At 39.2% G+C, this 21,472-nt stretch overlaps 2 protein-coding genes across 2 annotated transcripts; one reads left to right on the top strand and one right to left on the bottom strand.

Moving 5' to 3' along the window:
* Positions 1-8,599: 8,599 nt before the first annotated feature.
* On the bottom strand, positions 8,600-9,204 carry LOC129769502 (adult-specific cuticular protein ACP-20-like). Its single transcript, XM_055771820.1, has 2 exons — positions 8,989-9,204; positions 8,600-8,929 (listed from the first exon to the last, which is right to left on the bottom strand). Exons 1-2 carry the CDS (start codon positions 9,169-9,171, stop codon positions 8,600-8,602), a joined length of 513 nt encoding a protein of 170 aa, XP_055627795.1. The 5' UTR covers positions 9,172-9,204.
* A 5,907-nt stretch (positions 9,205-15,111) lies between these two features.
* On the top strand, positions 15,112-21,250 carry LOC129766849 (uncharacterized). Its single transcript, XM_055767452.1, has 3 exons — positions 15,112-17,646; positions 17,690-20,366; positions 21,009-21,250. The coding sequence occupies exons 1-3, from the start codon at positions 15,112-15,114 to the stop codon at positions 21,248-21,250; spliced, it is 5,454 nt and encodes a 1,817-aa protein (XP_055623427.1).
* Positions 21,251-21,472: the final 222 nt, after the last annotated feature.

Genomic DNA, 21,472 nt, shown 5'->3' with positions numbered 1-21,472 from the left:
GGCCCAGAACATTCTCATCCAACTCCCATCGTGGCTATTTAGCGGCGCTTATTTGACTACTGATGCCACCAGTGAAGCATGGCCGGACCACCCCCGTCCTGCCCACTAATTAAACTGAACACCTGTGCTTAATTGGAATGAAATTAATTTAATCAGTGTGTTTAATAACAACTATGGGCATGGTATGGGGTGGAATGGAGAAACTTTGGCAGGCGATTTTTGTTTATTATTTGCATATCATAAATTTCCAACCAACTGAACTATTGTGGACTAGGGCCATGGTCACGCTTGCCTCGTCCCCGTCATCATAAGCAGGGTTTGGATTATTTATATATCGAAGCAACAGAACGTAAGCCATACATCATAGTAATAATAATTATTAGAAATTCGGGTACAGTAGTACAGTAGACGAACAGCGCTGAATTTACAGGCGAATGCATGGCTCAAGCAAATTTATAACAAAGAACATATATTGGAGCTTAACAAAAAATATATATATTTTGGAAAATATATATATTGGAGTAACATCTATGACATCCCAAATTCAATTTATTTCACTTTATCAAATTGGCTTCAAATTGATATGTCGATAATCTGAATCGGTCCAATAGTTCAAAATTCATTTTTGAAAGAAAAGGAGAAAAAATTTTTTTTTCGGAGCATCGGTTAACTTTGAAAAATTATAACTGAAAAACGAAAAAAAACGTCTCTCTGATTGTTGGATTGTTGGATCTCAGTTTTCAAGAAAAAATTATAGTGTATTTGGTCCCGAAACCAAATACAATCAATAATTACGAAAAAGAAAGAAGACTAGCTAATTGACTTCAATTTGATATGGCGATAATCTGAATCGGTCCAGTGGTACAAAAGTTACGATTTTTTGGAATGTCATTTTTTTAAAAAAAGGGAAAAATCAATTTTTCCCCTTTTTATAAATGTATCATTCTGAAATGAAATGGGCACCCTAATGAAAAAAATAAAAAAAATACGGGTCTAACATTTTGCGATAAGGAACGAAACTACACATTTTCCCGAAAATCTGAGAACAACTATATCGATTTGACATTGAATGTCTGTATAATTGAATATATGTTATATAATATGATTGCGTCACATTTACCCAAAAGACAGTTACCCGAAAGACACTCACCCGAGTTCCAATCACTGGAATGTGACAAATACCCGATCGCGACAAGCACCCGAATGGAACGTTTATCCGAATACGACATTTACCCGAATGTACTATTTACAGCTATATTTAAATAGAAGGTATTTTCATATTTAATCCTGATAATCGTTATTAAAATGATCACATTCATATATGGTATCCACAAACTCACATATTACGTGGGTAGAGCAAAAACGAGAGAGAGAGAGAGAGAGAGAGGCGTTGCGTACTATATTTTTCAAAGTTTTGAAAGCGATATATAGTTAAACTTTTATATTAACTAACTTATTGATTTGGTATGAATGGTGGCCTTTCGAAATCGATTACAAACATTATCCAGTCACAGTGATGGCATTTTCACTCCAATGATACACCAGCGAACGAGGTTCATGTCTAAACTGAGGATACAGTCATCACTCACCAAAGAGAAATCGTGCGCTTTTTCCTTTCACCGGCAAAATCTCGATGCGAGTGAGTCACACTCTCTTACACTCTCTTTACTTTTGGGAGCTCTCGTGTGCGAAAACCTGTGTGCAGCACTAAAGCGCACTGATCCGCTCTCTGATGCCACACTGCGGAGTACACTGAAGAATAGCCACTTCTGTTCTTTTACATGTGCGCATTCCCAGAGCGCACAGTTGAGAGCTTGCCAAAGTATACCTTCCAGTGAATAATACATATAATCGCTGCACTGTAGACAGTTTGTGCGGTCTCTTTATACACTCTAGATCGACCAAGTGGTTTTTTATCCCATTAGTTTTATTTAAATTAGGCTCATTTAGCAATTCCAGCTGTAACAGAGCCGCATTCATTCGTGTACATTTTTTTTTGACGTAGGACTACGTCTTTCATTTCTATACCGGGGTGTAAAATCAAAGTTTCGAAAACGAAAGCGTTACGCCGGAGACCGAGATTTTGAGCGTTAATAGCTCCTAAACAACTGAACGAAATGGTATGATAAACACTTCATTCGAAAGATGAAATGTCTACGAGTTATATACTTGTTACTGTTTGATACAAAAACTTGTTTCAATAGTCTTAAAATTGCTTTCAAAACAGGCTATTGAAATCACCAATCGGTTTATAAGCGAGCGCCGCTCGGAAATCCACTCAGTCATAATTGAACAACGATTGGAGCATGTTGTCGCTGTTGTGGTGAAGCTCTTCGTTTATCATGAAAGCGTGGATGAACGGTGTCACCAAGAGCCTGTTTGTGCACCTTAGGCCAGAAGAAAATCCATCAGGAGGAGAGTGATGCCACAAACGGTTCCTCGGGAAGAGATCGGAGCAGCCGCCACACACACACACACACACACATACACGTGCGGAACTCTTCGTTTGGATGCCATTCAGCATCGAGAAAATTCCGGAAAGATTCAATCGTTGTTCAATAATCTGCCAGTTTCCCTAGGAACTGAAAAATACATTCATGCGAAAGAGTTCATTTCAATGTTTTCTAACCATATAACACAGCGACCAAATACATTTGATTTTGTAATTTTTCAATCAAGTGTAATTAGCAGGAAAGCTTCTGAAAATTATTCTTCCCCATCAGTAGGATATTTTCGTATCCAATATTGTATGCGCGAGCAACGGAAAATGTTTCGCATCGCAAAAATTATATAATTTTCAATCGATTATTGCTCAGTCGCCGAAAGTTTCAAACTCAGAGAGTTCATTCCCCTCTAGTTTGCCTTCCAAATTTCCATCGTAAACCACACCTTCTCTCGATTCAATCACGCACAAGAAGCGATATTCTGGTAATGAAACGCGTTCATTTTTCGTGAGAACATCAACAAGGCAACATCATGATTGAACGAGCTGAACGTGCTCGACGAGCTGGATGGCGAGGGATCGAGGGATTCATTACCTGTTCTGACCTGACTTGAAAGAGATGCAGTTTGTTTGGAACTGTGAGGGAGGGCAGAAAAGCCGAGCCATCAGAAGGAGAAGAAAAGGTGACCAAGAGAGTATCAGCATTTAAAAACTGTTCCCCGGGAAGACATCGAAGCAGCCGCCACACACACATACACGCGCGGAATTTGTTTCGTTTGGATGCCATTCAGCATCAAGAAAATTCCGGAAAGATCTAATCGCTGCTGAAAAATAATCTGCCAGTTCCCTTCCTATTGAAAAATACATTAATGCGAAAGAGTTTATTTTAATGTTTTCTAACCATATAACACAGCGACCAAATATTTTTAAATCAAGTGCCATTAACAGGTGGTTATCGAGTTAGCATTAACCACTGTTGGATTTCGAGAAGAATCGAAGAGAATCTGGAAAGATGTCGTTGCTGCAAAATAATCAGCCAGTTCCCCTTGTAATTGAAAATTACATTCAAGCGAAAGACAAATTTTAATGTTTTCTGTCCATATAATACTGCGACCAAATACATTTAGTTCTGTGATTTTTCAATCAAGTGCAATTAGCAGGATAGCTTTTGAAGATTATTCTTCCCCATCAGTAATATATTTTCGTATCCAATATTGGATGCATAAAACCTTGTACCTGCAACGTAACGCTCTCGTTTTCGAAGTCCCCCAAATATTCATTTATTCATTCATTCAGAATGAATTCAGATTCAACTTCAAACAAATGATCACTAAATCAACGATAGTCCTACGTCACCATTGTGGTTATACCATAAGTATAACCCACTTCCTGTTTTTATCCTAAGATAACTTTTGTTGTATAATATACTGTTACCATTTTTTAGGCGTAAAAGTATTCATATCCATCGATAAACATTTGTTTCATCTATTACACAGTAGCCGTTCAGGTGTAAGAGAATTCCTATTCTATCGATACACAACACATGTCGCCTTTTTTTTCGGCGTAAGAATATTTCTATTATTCGAATGTTCACAGTTGGACTGTTCGGAGCGGGACTGTTGATACGAGGCTTCCATTGTTATGTTATTAATAGTGCCAATTACCGATACAGCAGACCGAAAATGTGAGTGGTAAGGGGCTGGGATTACCGTCACATGATGATTGTTGCGTGGACATAGTAGCTAGAATAACACACAAAGATGGTCAGTTGAGGGGCCCTGAGTTATGAGCTCATGATCGTTCGCTTAGTAGTGGACACGCAACCAATTAGGCTACGAAGTGTTGAGTGAAAAAAACTGGTCTTCATCATCATACGCTCGCACATGTCTAGAACTGTGATGATTATATACTAAAGAGGAGCGCTCTCGTTGAGGATGACCGAGTAGGTGGGTGAATTTAAGTTTCTACACAGAGGAGGATGAACATCACTGTTCAATCATTTGGATCACGTAGCCCACAAACGTAGGAGAAAGTTGTCAATTTCAAGCAAGCTGTCTGAGGCTCGCTAACGCTCGGACTTAACTGAAGGGTCGTCTCCTATGTTTCAAACTAACCGGGCAATCAGTAGAACACAGGTTTGCTTTCGAGAGACCGCCGCTTCCGACGGCGGGTCGGCGCTCGACTCGGATCGCGTCACCTCGGCGGCTTGTAGTCGCCTATCTTCCTTACCCTCGTTGTTGACATCAGAATGAATTTCATTACGACAAAATAAATTCATAATAATGAATGCGCTCTCGTGGAGTGAAACGTAAGTGGTATTTTTATACCAATTCTTTTCACATTTTCAAGGCATTCATGCTTTATAATTTTTATGATAAAATTACCTGATTAATTTTCGAAATATATATTCATAGCCTGTGTTCATTTCTAAACGAACTCTTAGCCTTAAAGGCAGGATGTCGACTACCTCGAAAAACCTTGAAAATCAGGGAATATCAGGGAATTCAAACAGTGTCAGGGAAAATCAGCGAATACAACAATTCCAAATGAAATCGTCCTAAAAATGCAGATTTTAAAAACTAGTATTTTTGATTCCAATGAAAGTGTGTATTCCGTTTGGGTTGCAGGAAATATGAGTTTTTCACAGCAATTGGGATTGTTTTCACTCAAGCGTAACTTTTGAAAAGGGCGTATCGATTTTAGTAAGAGAAATCTTTGATAATTTATATCTCAAAAACTATGAGTCGTACCGATATAGTGTCTTAGAAAGAGTTATAGCGTATTCATGGTTGAGTATGAAAAAAATGTACACTGAGAAAAAATTAGTACTTTTTTTTCATTTACAAAATAAAAATTCAATTCGCAATATCCAAAATACATATTTTTTATTTTTTTTATTTTTTCATACAAAATAGAAGTCATGCAGAAAATTTAAAAAAATGGGCCCAAGATGGTGAAACTATTTTTGACGAACTTTGTGGAACATCGAATTTTTAGGTATTTTCGAAACTTCGAATTTTTGTATTTTAACAATCATTTTAAGCCACAAATTATGAATCCTGATGTGATTTAAAACAAAAAAGGTTATTATCAATCTCCTTCTAAATGTAGCCATTCTCGAAATATTTCAAAAAATATTTCTAATTTATTGTCTTTTTTATAGTAAATAATCCCTTTTAATATGTTTGTCGTGTTATACCGTCATGTTAATGAAATTTTATGAATTTGCCTATATTTTGCAACAACTTTTCCGAATACATCATCATGGTTCATTTTTTGACTCAAGCGTAACTTTTGAAAAGGGCGTATCGATTTGAGTAAGAAAAATCAAAAATCTTTGATAATTTATATCTCAAAAAATATGAGTCGTACCGAAATAGTGTGTTACAAAGAGTTATAGAGTATTGTTGACTTAATTTGAAACAAATATACACTGAGAAGAAAAATTAGTACTCTTTTTTTATTTACAAAATAAAATTTTAATTCGCAATATCAAAAAATATGTATTTTTAAAATATTTTTTTCAATTTTTTGATATAAAATAGAAGTCATGTAGAAAATTTAAAAAATGGGCCCAAGATGGTAAAACTATTTTTGACATTTTTTTTTGATTGATTGAAGTTTGTATTAAGATAAAAAAGATTTTTTAGTTTCGTTACGTTTTGTATTAACCCACATGTCTTCGAATGTTTCGTAACGTAACTCCTAAACATATGTCTTTATCATAACAATGTATTTGGAAAAGTTGTTGGAAATTATAAGCAAATTCATAAAATCTCATGAACATGATGGTATAACACGACCTCTCAAACTCAACCATGAATATGCTATAACTCTTTCTAAGACACTATTTCGGTACGACTCATAATTTTTGAGATATAAATTATCAAAGATTTCTCTTTCTCAAATCGATACGCCCTTTTCGAAAGTTACGCTTGAGTCAAAAAATTCCCAAACGGGAACCCAAATTCCCAAACGAGAACCCAAACGGAATACACACTTTCATTCCAATCAAAAATACTCATGTTTTGTCATTTGTCGATTTCATTTGGAATTACTCAATATCAGAAAATTTCGTCACCAATCTAGAAAAATGAAATTTCGTAACAGTACAGTAAACAGCGCAAAAATAGACGGCTTTTACATTCGTACTGCTTTTACTGGCATTTGGCAGATATGTTCCCGGAAGCAGAAAAAGAGGTACGGTATAATTATAGAGAAAATATTACTATTATCTGTAACATAGGAACCACAAGTTTTGGAAAGGATAGGTTTGCGGAACTTTTTACCAAAATTGTCTTCTATCTCTCGTGTGGAAACCCAAAGTGCTCATGATGCTATGCTTCACTTTGGATAACATCAATAAAAATGTTGAGCTAGACAATTCAACGAGTTCGAATTTCTTATTATATTTATCTAGAAGACAAGGAAAGTCGAAAGAAAGAAGTTTTTGCGTCAGATGAATCAAAGGTAATAAAACGACTACAGGAAGCAGAAAAGAAATCTCTGGAGGTGAAACGAAAAAAAAATTGGAAATTGCACAGAAGGGAGCCGAAAGATTGTAAGATAAATTTGGTTAAAATCGTGACAGTTTGATGAAATTGATTCGAGTCAAAATGAAAATGACTCATTCTGTACCAGACTCTTTCAAGATGTCTTTGAACTGTATTAATAATTCCTTTTTTTTTTGAACACTTCTCAGTCGTCGTTCAATTCAATCAAAAATCACAAACAATTTATTTATTGGAAGATATCTACGGACGTTCTTATGTTTTAATGTTTAAGCTAACTAAATGTTTAGGAACTATAGCTGAAGTACTTGTAGAGAATATGATTACCAGTCTACATCTGGGATTTTTCTGAAAAAATACTGGAAAATCAGAGAATATCAGGAAATTTCTTCTCGGATGAGGAGTCGACACCATGCCTTAAAGAACAATTCGGAAAGAAAAGAAGACGGCATGTTAATTGTGCCTACACTAATTTTTGAAAATGACATAGCGAAGTCTCCAGGACAATTTCAAATTTCCTCTTTACAATTCATTCATTTTATTTCATTTTACAGGAGATTTGATAAAACTAGTTATCTGATTTGTCGAAAATTTTCATTCATTCATTCGGGTATGTGTTACATTCGGGTAAATGTGTTTTGGGTAAACGTGTTTCGGTTGAATTTGGCACAACCTTATAATATATGCTCATAAAAATAATGCTTTTTATTTATTTCCTAAAACATTTTCCCGAAAATTCAATAGTTTTACAAGCATCATTTCTATTGAGAATTGGCTCACATTCCGATACCGAATGATACGCTTGTTTGTAATTTGGCATACTCACTTGTTTTATTTTGAAAAACGATCAAAATAACAAAAGATGCAACACAAGATCATTTTTCCGCATAACAATGCTACACACTCTAAACCGGGTCATGAAATGATAGAGCAATTCGATTATCAATTGGTTGCATCGGTAGAATGGACTTGTATTGTATTTTTAGATTCGATGTGGAACATTGAAGTAAATTTGTTTTCATCGACACAATATTTGGCACTTCAACAGAATTTTTCCAAGTTTTAATAACCGTATATTGTTTTAATACAATCATTGTTTCATGAAATATTTAAAATTAAAACAAATTGGAGGCAAACTAAATTGATCGACTAGATTTGCTATTGATACGAATATACTTTCAAAAGAAAAAAAAACAAGACAAGAACACAATTTTTTTCTACCGATATTTTTGTTCACATATACATTATCAAAAATATGTGCAAATTATATTTCAAAACTAGAAACATGAAGCTTCAAAATACTGTATTTTTTATCTTCTTGCAAGAATTTATAATGGAGTATCAAAAATTTCTAAATCTGAAAATCTGGAAAAGACGCAGGATGACGTACTCATTCGTAGTTATAGTTAATGCATTTTCAAAAAATATTTCGTTGAAGACACTCAGCACATCAAATAGATAATAAAAGAATATTGATGGAATTTAATAAAAACACGTTGACCATATAAATAATATGTGATATTTGACATTCTGCGATAGGTCTAGGAATAAACAGTTAACTTCAATCATGTTCTTTTTATTGCTAATAAATATAGGTATTCGACTTCTTTTTCACATGTTTCGCACTGATTCATTCATCTCTTTGTTAATCGTACTTCTTCAGCTTGCTATAGCTGTATCCATGGCCATGATATCCACCCCCGTAGCCTCCCTCTTCGTACCCTCCATATCCACCCTCATGGATACCATGGCCGATCGTTTTCACCTTGGCGTCAAATCCGTGCTTACCATCGGCATAGTACTCCACAATCCGTTTCGTGCCGTCCGGTTCATCCAGGGAATATTCGCCCTTGACGACGTCCCCATCCCGGGTCTCCCACTGACTCTTGTGGTCTCCCGTTTTGTAATCCTTCACACCGTATTCGAACTTGTACTTCGGGTATGAGTAGTAGTCTTCATAGCCCTTGTAGCCTTCCTGTAAAATCATTAATCTTGTATTGAAAATGTCACCGAACCGAACGCCAGCTCACTCACGTGACCATAACCGATGCCATGGCTGATTTCTTCCTTAATTTCGTGACCAATTCCTCCCCCGATCCCACCGTAGTACTTGTACGGGATATGTTTAACCTCACTGATGTAACCGTGATGGTCAAGATGCTCAAGACTCAGAGCACCTGCCAGAGCAGCAAGCGTTATCACGGTAACTTTAAACATTCTGTTCCGATACAAATAGCTGTTCTATCTGGGAGCGAGTTAATTGAACTGATAACTGCTGCTCGGAACAATTCAATATTTATAGCAAAAATTTGAAACATTCATCCGACATGCCGGTAGAATTCTTGGGTACAACATGTATCGGTTCCGTTGGGATGCATTTCGTCACCGCTGCAGAAGACTGACGATTTCCCACGTAGTGCTATTCGATGTTGAATAATTAAACTACACATTTCACGCTTCACTTGAGCCGCCCACTACCGATCGTAAACTAATTGATTGATTCACTCACTATGAAACACACGCTGTTATGCTTATTTTCTTGTGTAGGTACTAATGGACATTTATGAAGCATCATCATAGAAATGAAAACAACATTTTGTGCATTGCGCGTTTGCGATTGATCCGGTATAATGTAATCGATTTCTACCATCCATCGTTTGGGTTAACGTATGAGTGCATGTGTTAAGAGTGCGGTTCTAAAAACAAAGGTATAAATACTTTGGTGAAACCATTATAATGGTCAGTTCATCGAAAATCAATTAACGGAAGACATAGAGCAAGATCTTTATGACGAATTCAAAGGTGCGAGGTAAGTTCTAGGCTGTGTAATGACTCAATAGCGAACGTTCAAGTCATTAGGACAACCTGGGCTACAACCTGGATCATATGTGCAACTTTTACATGAAATACAGGATAGAACGGTCCGATTACAAGAGTCCAAGAGTAGATGCGGGGGACCGATCATGGATAATGGATTATTACAACGGGAAGAACAAACTCAAGTTTTGGTAAAAACGGAGCTTTTTTATAATATAACGCGCATGATACATTTCATTTAAGCAAGATTAAGTTTGAATGTTGAAGTGATACAAATAAAATCGTATACCGTCAGTGTGTTTTACTGTTTACAAACTTAGAATTGCAACAAACTCAAACCAGAATGGCGATGTTCAAGAATGTATGGTTAACTTTATTTTGATGGTTGGGAATAGTCAAAGAAAGCATAATTTATATCGAGAACAAATTAAAAATGTAGGTTATTAAGAAATTCTGTTTTGGTCGTTTGGATCAGATAAATGTTTCTATATGACAATTCCATTTACCACATGAGGATACCTCCAACTGATAATAAGAAAATCATCAACATCGAGGTTTCAAAAAAGCAAATCAAACTACGATACTTCTTAGATTACACTAACTATCATATAAAGTTTCTTCTATAATATCCTTGACAGTCAAATTTAATAATCCTGTATTGGATGTTACGAGCAATAATTTTTGATTATTGCATACTTATGCAGCGATTTCATGTAAAAAGGTCCGAAAAAATGCCCAATTTTCTCAAATCTTATATGTTTATTTACTATCGAAACTTTTTAGATCCGTTTTTTTTAACTGGACTATTTGAGACACATAGCAGTTTCGAGGCAAAGTATAGGACTTAATACTGAACATAATAGAATGAAAACAAAAAAAATATGTAAAAATGTTGATAATTGATCAAGTGGTGTCAAAGTTACAAATTTAAAAAAAATGGGCATGTTCAGAAAAATTGACATGAGAGACCAATTTTCAGACTACTCTAACTAAGGATGGTGTACCCTCCAATGGCAACATTGAAAAAATACATGGTTGTTATCTCTATGCACAACAATTCCATGAAAAAAACACCGAAAAAGAAAGTTAAACTTCGCACAGGATCTTATAATTAGTAAATACAACACGATTCCGGAAGGCAGTTTTATTGATTCTGGTCGAACTGTTTCTGTACTCTTTCATGAAACATAAAACCCTTATTCTGGAAAACGACCGGATTCGAAATTTAATAGGTTTGTTTTCCGTTCGAATCAAGACAATTGAATTGCAGGGCGCAAGATTGTTTTCCGTTCGACCAATTCTGATTCTATTAGATCCCTGAAAAGGTGTAAAAGATATACGGCGAGAAAATTTGGAAAAGTGAAGAAATATTAGAAAAAATGATTTCACATGTGCTCTACATATAGTATTAGGTGTTGTTAGTCCAATTAAAATTCACATTGGGTTGAATAAACACTCAGAAAGTAAAAATTATAAAAGAAAATTACCTTTTCCATTTCAATTATGTTTTCTCTATATTCAAGTAACATGTATTTACTGATGAGAAAAATTGATAATTGTGTTCGGTGTTAGTAATTATCTTATATTACATTGGCGATTTTTTTCTTTATTTCAACCATACATATCGCAGGAGGCATCTCGTCTAGGATAACAGAGGGCGGTTTTCATCATATCTCGTTCCACTTCGGTATCTATTATCTGAAACGCACTATCCAACGACTGTTTACCATCCTTCTTTCATCATCACTCGGTAAACACTGGTGGAGTGAACAAACAATACCCAACAACTAAACATAACGGCCCTTTCCGGGGCCACCAAATCATTATCAAAGAGTGTAACGATGTAATTCTTCAAACATATTCAAAATTAACAGATAGCCTAACGGAATATAACGGATAGATAAACGGAATCCTACGTCAACTATGTGGTCGTGCTCGAACACAACCCTCCTGTGACTTTTTAATTTTTGATGGCAATTCCGATTCGAACAACTATTTAGACTTTTGAAGCTCTGAAAAATTATGTTTCTATAAGCATTTAAGAAAAAAGTATTTGAGATTGAAATCCATTCGAAAGGCGTAGTTCCAAATGAAATCGATTGAAATTGGAAATTTTTTGACTCCAGCGTAATTTTTGAAAAGGGCGTATCGATATAAGTAAGAGAAATCTTTGATAATTTATATCTCAAAAACTATGAGTAGTACCGAAATAGTGTCTTAGAAAGAGTTATAGAGTATTGATGGTTGAATATGAAAAAAATTTACACTGAGAAAAAAAATTAGTACTCTTTTTTTTATTCACAAAATAAAAATTCAATTTGCTATATCCAAAATACCTACATGGGACTCCCCCAGGGCTCATGTTTAAGCCCCCTTTTGTACAACTTCTATGTAAGCGACATCGACAATTGCCTTACACAAAATTGCAGCCTAAGACAACTTGCAGATGATGGAGTGGTGTATGTCGTAGGATCAAACGAATCCGACCTGCAAGGACCCTTACAAGATACTTTGAACAATTCTTCAACGTGGGCCATTGGGCTAGGGATCGTATTCTCCACGGAGAAAACAGAGATGGTGGTTTTTTCTAGGAAGCATAGACCAGCAAAACCAAAGCTTCAACTTTTGGGTAAACCGATCACTCATGCTATGTCATTCAAGTATCTTGGGGTCTGGTTCGACTCCAAATGTACTTGGGGGGCCCATATTAGGAATCTGAGTAAAAAATGCCAACAAAGAATAAACTTTCTCCGTACAATTACCGGTACCTGGTGGGGAGCCCACCCCGAAGATCTTATAATGTTGTATCGAACAACTATTCTCTCAGTGATGGAGTACGGCAGTTTCTGTTTTCAATCAGCTGCCAAAACACACCTCATTAAACTCGAGCGAATTCAGTATCTTTGTCTCCGTATTGCGTTGGGATGTATGCCCTCAACGCATACCATGAGTCTCGAGGTTTTGGCAGGCGTACTCCCACTAAAAGATCGCTTCAATTTATTATCTCTTCGGTTCTTCATCCGGTGTAAGGTCATGAACCCATTGGTGATCGGAAATTTTGAGCAATTGATCGAGCTAAATTTTCACTCTGGATTCAGGAGTTCATATCATGAATTCATCTCCATGCGGGTTGTTCCTTCTTCGTATATTCCCAACCGTGTTTGTTTTCCTGACTACATTAATTCCTCTGTACATTTTGATCTGTTCATGAAGGAGAAAATCCATGGAATTCCAGATTATCTTCTATCGGGGATCGTTCCTACGATCTTTAATGCAAAGTATGGGCGTATCAATTGCGATAATATGTACTTTACTGATGGGTCCTCTATGAATGAGTCCACAGGATTTGGAGTGTTCAACGTATTTTTTAGCACCTCACACAGTCTTCAGTATCCTTACTCAGTGTATATTGCTGAATTGGCAGCAATACACTGGGTGCTGGACAGCGTCGCCTCACGACCTGTTGAACACTATTACATTGTAACGGATAGTCTTAGCTCTGTCGAAGCTATCCGTTCAGTGAGGCCGGAAAAGCACTCGCCGTATTTCCTTGAGAGAATACGAGAAGTTTTGAGTGCTTTAACCAGACGCTGTTATGTCATTACCTTTGTCTGGGTCCCTTCTCATTGCTCAATTCCGGGTAATGAGAGGGCTGACTCATTAGCAAAGGTAGGTGCGATTGAAGGCGATATTTATCAGCGTCAAATCGCCTTCAATGAATTTTATTCTTTAGTCTGTAAAAATACCATCGCTAATTGGCAACGCAAATGGAACGAAGAAGAATTGGGCTGGTGGCTCCACTCAATTATCCCTAAGGTTAGCTTCAAACCATGGTTCAAAAGTCTGGACTTGAGTCGAGACTTTATTCGCACCTTCTCCCGACTCATGTCCAACCACTGTTCGTTAGACGCGCTACTCTTTCGTATTAATCTTGCCGACAGCAATCTTTGTGTTTGTGGCCACGGTTACCACGACATCGAGCGAGTTGTATCTTGTCGCCAGATCGAATTTAGAAAACTCCCTCAGGGCTAGAGGAAGACAGCCCAATGTTCCAGTGAGAGATGTGTTGGCTCGGTTAGACCTTGATTACATGTCCCAAATCTATATTTTCCTTAAAGCTATCGTGTGTGATTATCCTTATATCCTTATATCCTTATATCCTTATATCCTTTGCGTGCAATTGGTCCCCTTGCTACAAACAGTAGAATAAGTTGAAATGTAAATACACAATAGATATACAATAAGAATTGAATGTGTGAGATTATCATTATTGTAACTGTTTATGCGAAAAGGAATTTTGAGCATCCCGAGAAAACGTGATCCACAACAACCAAGCGATATTGTTTTCCTCTTTTCCCACACAGTATCGCTTGGTTTGTTTCACTCGAGCAACAATTACTCAGAGAGACCAATTCTCTCTAGAGATAACGTTTTTTGATGTTGCTTTGATCGATGTTTCTGATAAAACAGCTGATTGTATGAAGAAGGGAGATAAATGTACCGTCGTAAAAAAAATACACGTCTTTGGAAAATAAATGGAGTTCGCGTTTAGTCCGTTCAATGTTTAATGATTAAGTTATGTGTTATGTGTTATGAAGTATCCGAAATTTTAAATACGGTTGCGCGCGAACATTTGGTCCTTCGAACCGGATCGTTTAGAATCAGTTTTTCGGATACTTCGTTTAAATTCATTTGCGTAAAGTGTGTTACGAACAATAGCGCACAATTGAACTTACTTGACAATTGGTGAAATAAAGACAATTCTGTTCGCCTTCGAAGTTGAATCGAATTCAAAATACGCGGATTGAGGTCACGGAGTATACAGATTAACCAGAGTTTATTTGATTCGGATCTCCAACTGTTATGTAAATTGTGGAGTTCATAACTGAAGCTGAAAAAGAGCGAAACTCCCAACCAGTGAAATTGGAATAAAACAACGCCATCACTTGTGCACCATTGTGGAGTGCAGCTACAATCACCATTGCGCACTGGAAGCTGGGTTGCTGCACTACTGGATGAAGGATTTGACCAGGGAAGTACTGCTCATTCTGTAAGCTTGGTGCATGTGGCTTAGAAATAATAAAGGAATACGACTAAAATAAATAAATAAAAGTGCATGCGAGTTTCATTTAATTTGGCTTGGCCTGAGTTTTTTTTTGTCTGGTTGTGTTTCAAAATCTGCTGGATTTTGTGGTTGTTATATTTTTATCCTCATTGCAATCACATTCTGCCTTCTGTCACATCGAGATTCGCGTATCGTGGAACGTAGAGTAAACCAATTTGAAGTAATAGAAATCAGTGAGTGTTATCAGTGGAATAAATACTTACGAAACTATCGAAATGAGCAAGGAATTGAGAGCACTCACAAAGCGGGAACGGCAGATGCTGAATAGCTTGGACGTCGTGCAGCAATTTTTAGAGGATTTTGAATGGGACAGGGATGAGTGCCAGGTTGAAGTTCGGTTGCAGCTGTTGCAGGAGGAGTACAAAGAATTTCTCGAAGTTCGCAACAAAATTGAAATTATCATGGAAGATGCGGATTCTGAGAAATTTGATGCGGGAGATGAAGATGAAAAAGAGGAAGCAGATCAACTTCGAGAAAAGGCCAATTTTGACGTAATGCGGCAGTTTCAGAATCGGTTTTGTGTGCTGAAGGCACAACTTTTGAAGCTAAAACCTGTCAGTACAGCAGTTTCGAAATGCGACAGAGATCAATCTAATTGTGGACAGCAGACAGCAGCATTTTCTCGAGTTAAACTTCCGGAGATTTCCCTTCCCCACTTCAGCGGTAATATAAAGGATTGGGTTACGTTTCGCGATACCTTTTATAGTCTGATCCATAACAACTCGCAGTTGACGGAAATGGACAAATTCACGTACCTGAAGTCGTCACTCACAGGAGAAGCTCTCCAGGAGGTAAACGGCATTGAGTTGTCTGCGGCCAACTACGATGTAGCTTGGAAGACTCTGGAATCCAGATACGAAAACCGAAAACTCATCGTGAAGGATCATCTGGATGCACTCTTCTCACTCGAACCTCTGAAGAAAGAATCTTACGATGGTTTGAATCATCTTATCTGCGAGTTTGAGAAGAATTTGCAAATGTTGGAGAAAATAGGTGAGATCGTTTCCGGTTGGAGTACATTGTTAGTCCACATGTTATGTTTAAGGTTGGATACCACGACTCTACGTAATTGGGAGACTCACCACAACAGTAAAGAAGTCCCTACGTACGAGAAACTTCTGGCATATCTCCGTAACCATTGCTCAGTTTTGCAGTCAGTTGCTTCTGCCAAACCTTCAAATTTTGATCAGCGTCAACCCAGAGTAGCAGTGTGTCACACTACATTGAAGACCCCGGCCAGATGTCCCTTTTGTACCGATCCCTGGCATTCACCTTTCCAGTGTCCAACATTCCATTCAATGAGTTTGCCAGAACGAAACGATGCTGTATCTCGCTACCGGCTATGTAAGAATTGCCTTCGTCCCGGACATGTCTTCAAAGATTGCGATCGAGGAACCTGTCATCACTGTTTTCAAAAACATCATTCGATGCTGCATGTTGGGCAGATTAAACACTCCGTTCCACAGCCGCAATCCACATTCGCGATGTTGAATCCTCCATCGCAACAACCACAGTCCACGCAACACAACTCACTCCAACAGACACACACTCAGCCACAAAACACACACACAGCCAACTCGCATAGCACACAACGCTCACAGTTCAGCACAGATCATGCCACCACAAGCCAGAATTATGTAGCAGTCCCTGCCACACCAACACCCGATATCCTTCTGTCAACCGCACTCGTTCGTATGAGAGACAACTCTGGAAATTCACTGCTGGCTCGAGCATTGTTGGACTCGTGTTCGCAGCACTGCCTTATGACAAGAGCTTTTTCGAAAAGGCTTAACTTTGATGAAACTTCAGCATATCTGTGCGTGCAGGGGATTGGGTCGTCTCGTAATATTTCAACAAAAGCAGTTAAGGCAGCAGTTTGTCCAAGATCACAAATAATTTCACCATTTGAAGAGGAGATGCAGTTCCACGTGTTGCCAGAATTGACAGTGCCGTTGCCGACGACGAGTTTCAATCCGTCCACTTGGACCCTTCCTGACGTGAAAGTTCTGGCAGATCCGCAGTTCTATGAGAGCAGTCCAGTAGACGTTATCATTGGTGCAGAACACTATATGGATCTGCTAACCGATGGCAGACAAAAGGTAACCGACGATGGACCTACGCTACAAAACACGGTATTTGGTTGGATCCTATCAGGAAGGATTCCACGCAGCTCCTCCAGAATGACCCAGTCAATCACGTTTGTGTGCTCCACGGCAGAGATTGAACAGCAGCTCACAAGGTTCTGGGAACTAGAAACCTGTAACACTACATCCAACAACTCCATCGAAGAAACAATCTGCGAAGAAATATTTGATAAGACGACAGTCAGAGATTCATCAGGAAGGTTCATCGTTACACTACCGAAGAAAGAATTCGCAATTGAACGTCTTGGCGAATCGAAAAGGATAGCAATTAATCGGTTCAGAGGATTGGAACGACGCTTCTCTGCAAATCCAGAACTGAAGCAGATGTATACTGATTTCAACCATGAATATCTACACCTTGGACATATGCAAATCGTTACGGACAGATCTGAAAAGGGAACATACTATCTGCCACACCACGCTGTTTTAAAACCAGAAAGCACTACAACAAAACTTCGAGTTGTGTTCGACGCTTCGTGCAAAACAACGACCGGAGTATCTCTGAATGATGTCCTTCTAGTTGGCCCTGTTGTACAGGATGATTTAATCAGCCTAACTTTGCGCTTTCGGTTGTATCAATATGCTCTTATTGCGGACATCGCCAATGTACCGCATGATTCGAGTTCAACCAAACGATAGACATCTGCAGAGAATCTTGTGGAGGGACTCCTCCGACCAGCCCATCAGCTCATTCGAATTGACGACCGTTACGTACGGAACAGCATCCGCACCATATCTGGCGACCAAGTGCCTGCAGAAGTTAGCAGACTATGGTCAGCAAACTCATTCGCTCGCAGCATCCGTCATCAGAAATAACTTTTATGTAGACGACCTGCTATTGAGTATAGGTAGTATTGATCAAGGCAGAGAACTCATACGTGAAATCATCGAATTGATGGAATCAGCCGGTTTCTCTTTACGGAAATGGAATTCGAATTCCCGAAAACTCCTATTGGATGTACCAGAAACCCTGAGAGATGATCGCACCATTCTAGAGCTAGATTCGTCCAGCGCTCCAATCAAAACCTTGGGTTTGGCTTGGGAACCAAGTACAGATAATTTCCGATTCCATAGTCCTAAGTGGAGCATGGCAGCAGATATTACAAAAAGGGTTGTGTTATCAGATGTCTCCAGAATATTTGACCCCTTAGGCTTGGTTGGTCCGGTGGTGGTGAAAGCGAAGATTTTTATGCAAGAGCTCTGGAAATACGAATGCAGTTGGGATGAGCCTCTCACTGATAGTCTTCAACAACAATGGCAAGAATTTCGGAGAAATCTTGTAGACTTGGATGGCATGTCCATTCCTCGTTGGGTCGGAGTCACCGCAACTGTGAAGTCCATACAACTTCACGGATTCTGTGATGCATCAGAGAAGGCATATGGGGCATGTATATTTGTAAGAACCGTCGAGGACAACGATACTGTTTCAACACACCTCTTGATTTCAAAATCACGGGTAGCCCCTCTGGAAAATCTCAAAAGAAAAAATCGTCGGCAGTCCATTCCTCGACTTGAGTTATCTTCAGCACTGCTTCTTTCACATTTGCACGAGAAAGTGATGGCCAGCATCCACATCGAAGTCAAGTCATATTTCTGGACGGATTCGATGATCGTAAAATGTTGGCTTACTTCAGCACCATCCAGGTGGAAGGAATTCGTTGCGAATCGAGTCTCCGAAATACAGCACCTGACGAGTGAAGGAGTTTGGAATCATGTAATGGGAGTTGAAAACCCTGCTGATATTATTTCCCGGGGGATGACTCCAGCGCAGCTACAATATCAATCCAGTTGGAGGCATGGGCCTGTTTGGTTACAGCTGGACGAATCGAATTGGCCCCAACCCATCCCAATCCAGGAGGAAGAATTAGACAAGTCAATTATGGAAGAGAAAAAAGTCATCACAGTAGTTCTACATGCAATCAACCCAAGTGAGATATTCGGCTTACGATCATCATTATCAGATTTAATTCGACTGACAGCACTCATCCGCCGCTTTCGCTTCAACTCACAAGCTGCTAACCGGAATCGTCGCAAGCATGGATTCATCACCGCTGAAGAACGCGACGAAGCACTGAAAATTTTAGTTCGTCTGTCCCAGAAAGAAGCATTTCCACAGGAGTTTGCTGACTTATCCAAGGGTGAACAGGTTCAGGAGTCCTCTAGAATAAGTTCACTTCATCCGCAGATAACAGACGGCACTATTTGTGTTGGCGGCCGGTTACAGCATGCGCTGTTGTCAACAACTCGGAAGCATCCATTCATATTGCACCATCGACACCCGCTAACAAGAGCAATTGTATCATATTACCACCGTAAGCTGTTTCATGCAGGTCAACAACTCTTGATTTCCACTGTCCGTGAACGGTTCTGGCCGACAAACGCTCGAAACCTAGCCAGAAAGGTTATTCATGAATGTGTTCCATGTTTTCGCAACAGACCCAGAATACACGATCAACTGATGGCAGATCTTCCACCGGAAAGAGTCACTCCTTGCATACCATTTCAGCGAGTTGGAGTCGACTACTGCGGGCCGTTTTGGATTGCGTTTCCACATCGCCGAGCTCGTCCAACGAAATGTTTTGTAGCTGTGTACGTGTGCTTGGTTACAAAGGCAGTGCACTTGGAGCTGGTCGCTGACTTAACAACACAGGCTTTCTTGGCATCACTGAAACGCTTTTCATCACGCCGTGGCAAGCCCAGTCTGGTAATGTGCGATAATGCCACGAACTTTGTTGGAGCCAGACGAGAATTGGACGAGCTATGTACGTTGTTTAACAACCAACAATTCCAACGGACTATTTCTGCAGAAGCAGCGGAAAGCAATATTGATTTTCGGTTCATACCCGCACGTTCCCCAAACTTTGGAGGACTTTGGGAGTCAGCAGTTAAGTCCTTCAAAACATTATTTAAGCGGACCATTGGCACCCACACCTTGCTGTATGATGAGATGCAGACTGTTTTAACACAAATCGAAGCTGTGCTAAACTCGCGACCACTGACTCCGGTGAGCAACGATCCGAACGACTACGAAGCGCTAACACCGGGTCATTTCTTGATCCAACGACCTTTAACTGCGATTCCTGAACCTGATTTGGACGACATACCTGTGAATAGATTGTCTGCTTGGCAACGGACGCAATATTTTATGCAATGCTTGTGGAAGAAATGGTCGGCACAGTATCTCTCGAATCTACAGAACCGCACTAAATGGACGAAAGAACGCGATAATTTGACTGCTGGGACTATGGTGCTGTTGAAAGATGAAAATTTACCACCATTGAAGTGGCAACTTGGGCGGGTAGTGGAGTTGCATCCCGGATCTGATGGTAATATTCGTGTTGTTACCGTACGCACAAGGGAAGGAATATATAGGCGTGCAATATCCAAAGTCTGTATCTTGCCCATCCGTGATAACATTAATGCATCATCAGAGGAGAACTAGGACTCCTCCAACGGCGGGGGTCGAGAGGCCCCCGCACACCAGTTAAGTTAATTACATTTTTGAATATCAAAAATCTAACCAATCATTTTTCTCGCAGTCGCATTTTGCATTAAATGGACATCGTTTGTTTTGACTTCACCAGAACTGAGCTTAAATCAGAGTCGAGGTAACCCGTTTTGTTCTTGGTGGTGGAAAGTAATTGCATGCAGTGTGAGGGTGTAGCAGTTGCGCTGGTTACCGAACCAGTTATGTTTGGTGTGGTCCACACCTATACAGCCGTATCGGCTGTCTCAGACGAACCTCAGTTAATCACAGTTTTACGTTTGGTATTTTCGAGGCACACTTGACATCAGCGAGGCCTGATCCTAACTGGGGAATACCGACGTAATGTAGACGTCATTCTGTCTGCAGAAGGAACACCAACGCCAGGAGGCGCGGGCGGAGGCCATCCGGCCTCCGTTTCAGGGAAGTCCTTTTTTGTAACATCATTTCGGTTTAAAAAAGCACCCTCTCATTTTATTCATAGCACCACCACCAGCGACAAACGGTATCAGGCACGACCAGTCAACACAAAAAGCAAGCACCAGCAAAACAATGAACAGGACAACTGCGACTGCGGAGATAACGTTCCAAATCGTCAACAGAAATTACAGTTACTTTCAACAACAATCTCATCATTTACTAGCATCAGAAACAACCGCAGACAAAGTGTATCAGGCGCATCATCAACGTGTCAACTCCCATCAGCAGAATATAAACACGAACTAAGAACTTGGCAGCAACAACAACAGCAAATGAAACGAAAGAAGGATCACAACAAAACTCACACATATTGTAGAGCACAATCGGCGAATCTAGGTCAAGTTCATAGTACCGTTACCCTCACCAGACGTAAATAGTAGCACCAACAATGACCAGATGATGTAAACAAACCGGGATGTACCGTTACCACGGAGAGCGCTGCCTATTTCCGAAGTGTGTGCCAGACAA

Source organism: Toxorhynchites rutilus, chromosome 2 (assembly GCF_029784135.1).
Source record: "Toxorhynchites rutilus septentrionalis strain SRP chromosome 2, ASM2978413v1, whole genome shotgun sequence".
Taxonomy (NCBI): Eukaryota; Metazoa; Arthropoda; class Insecta; order Diptera; family Culicidae; genus Toxorhynchites; species Toxorhynchites rutilus.
This window is presented reverse-complemented; position numbering and strand designations above follow the sequence as displayed.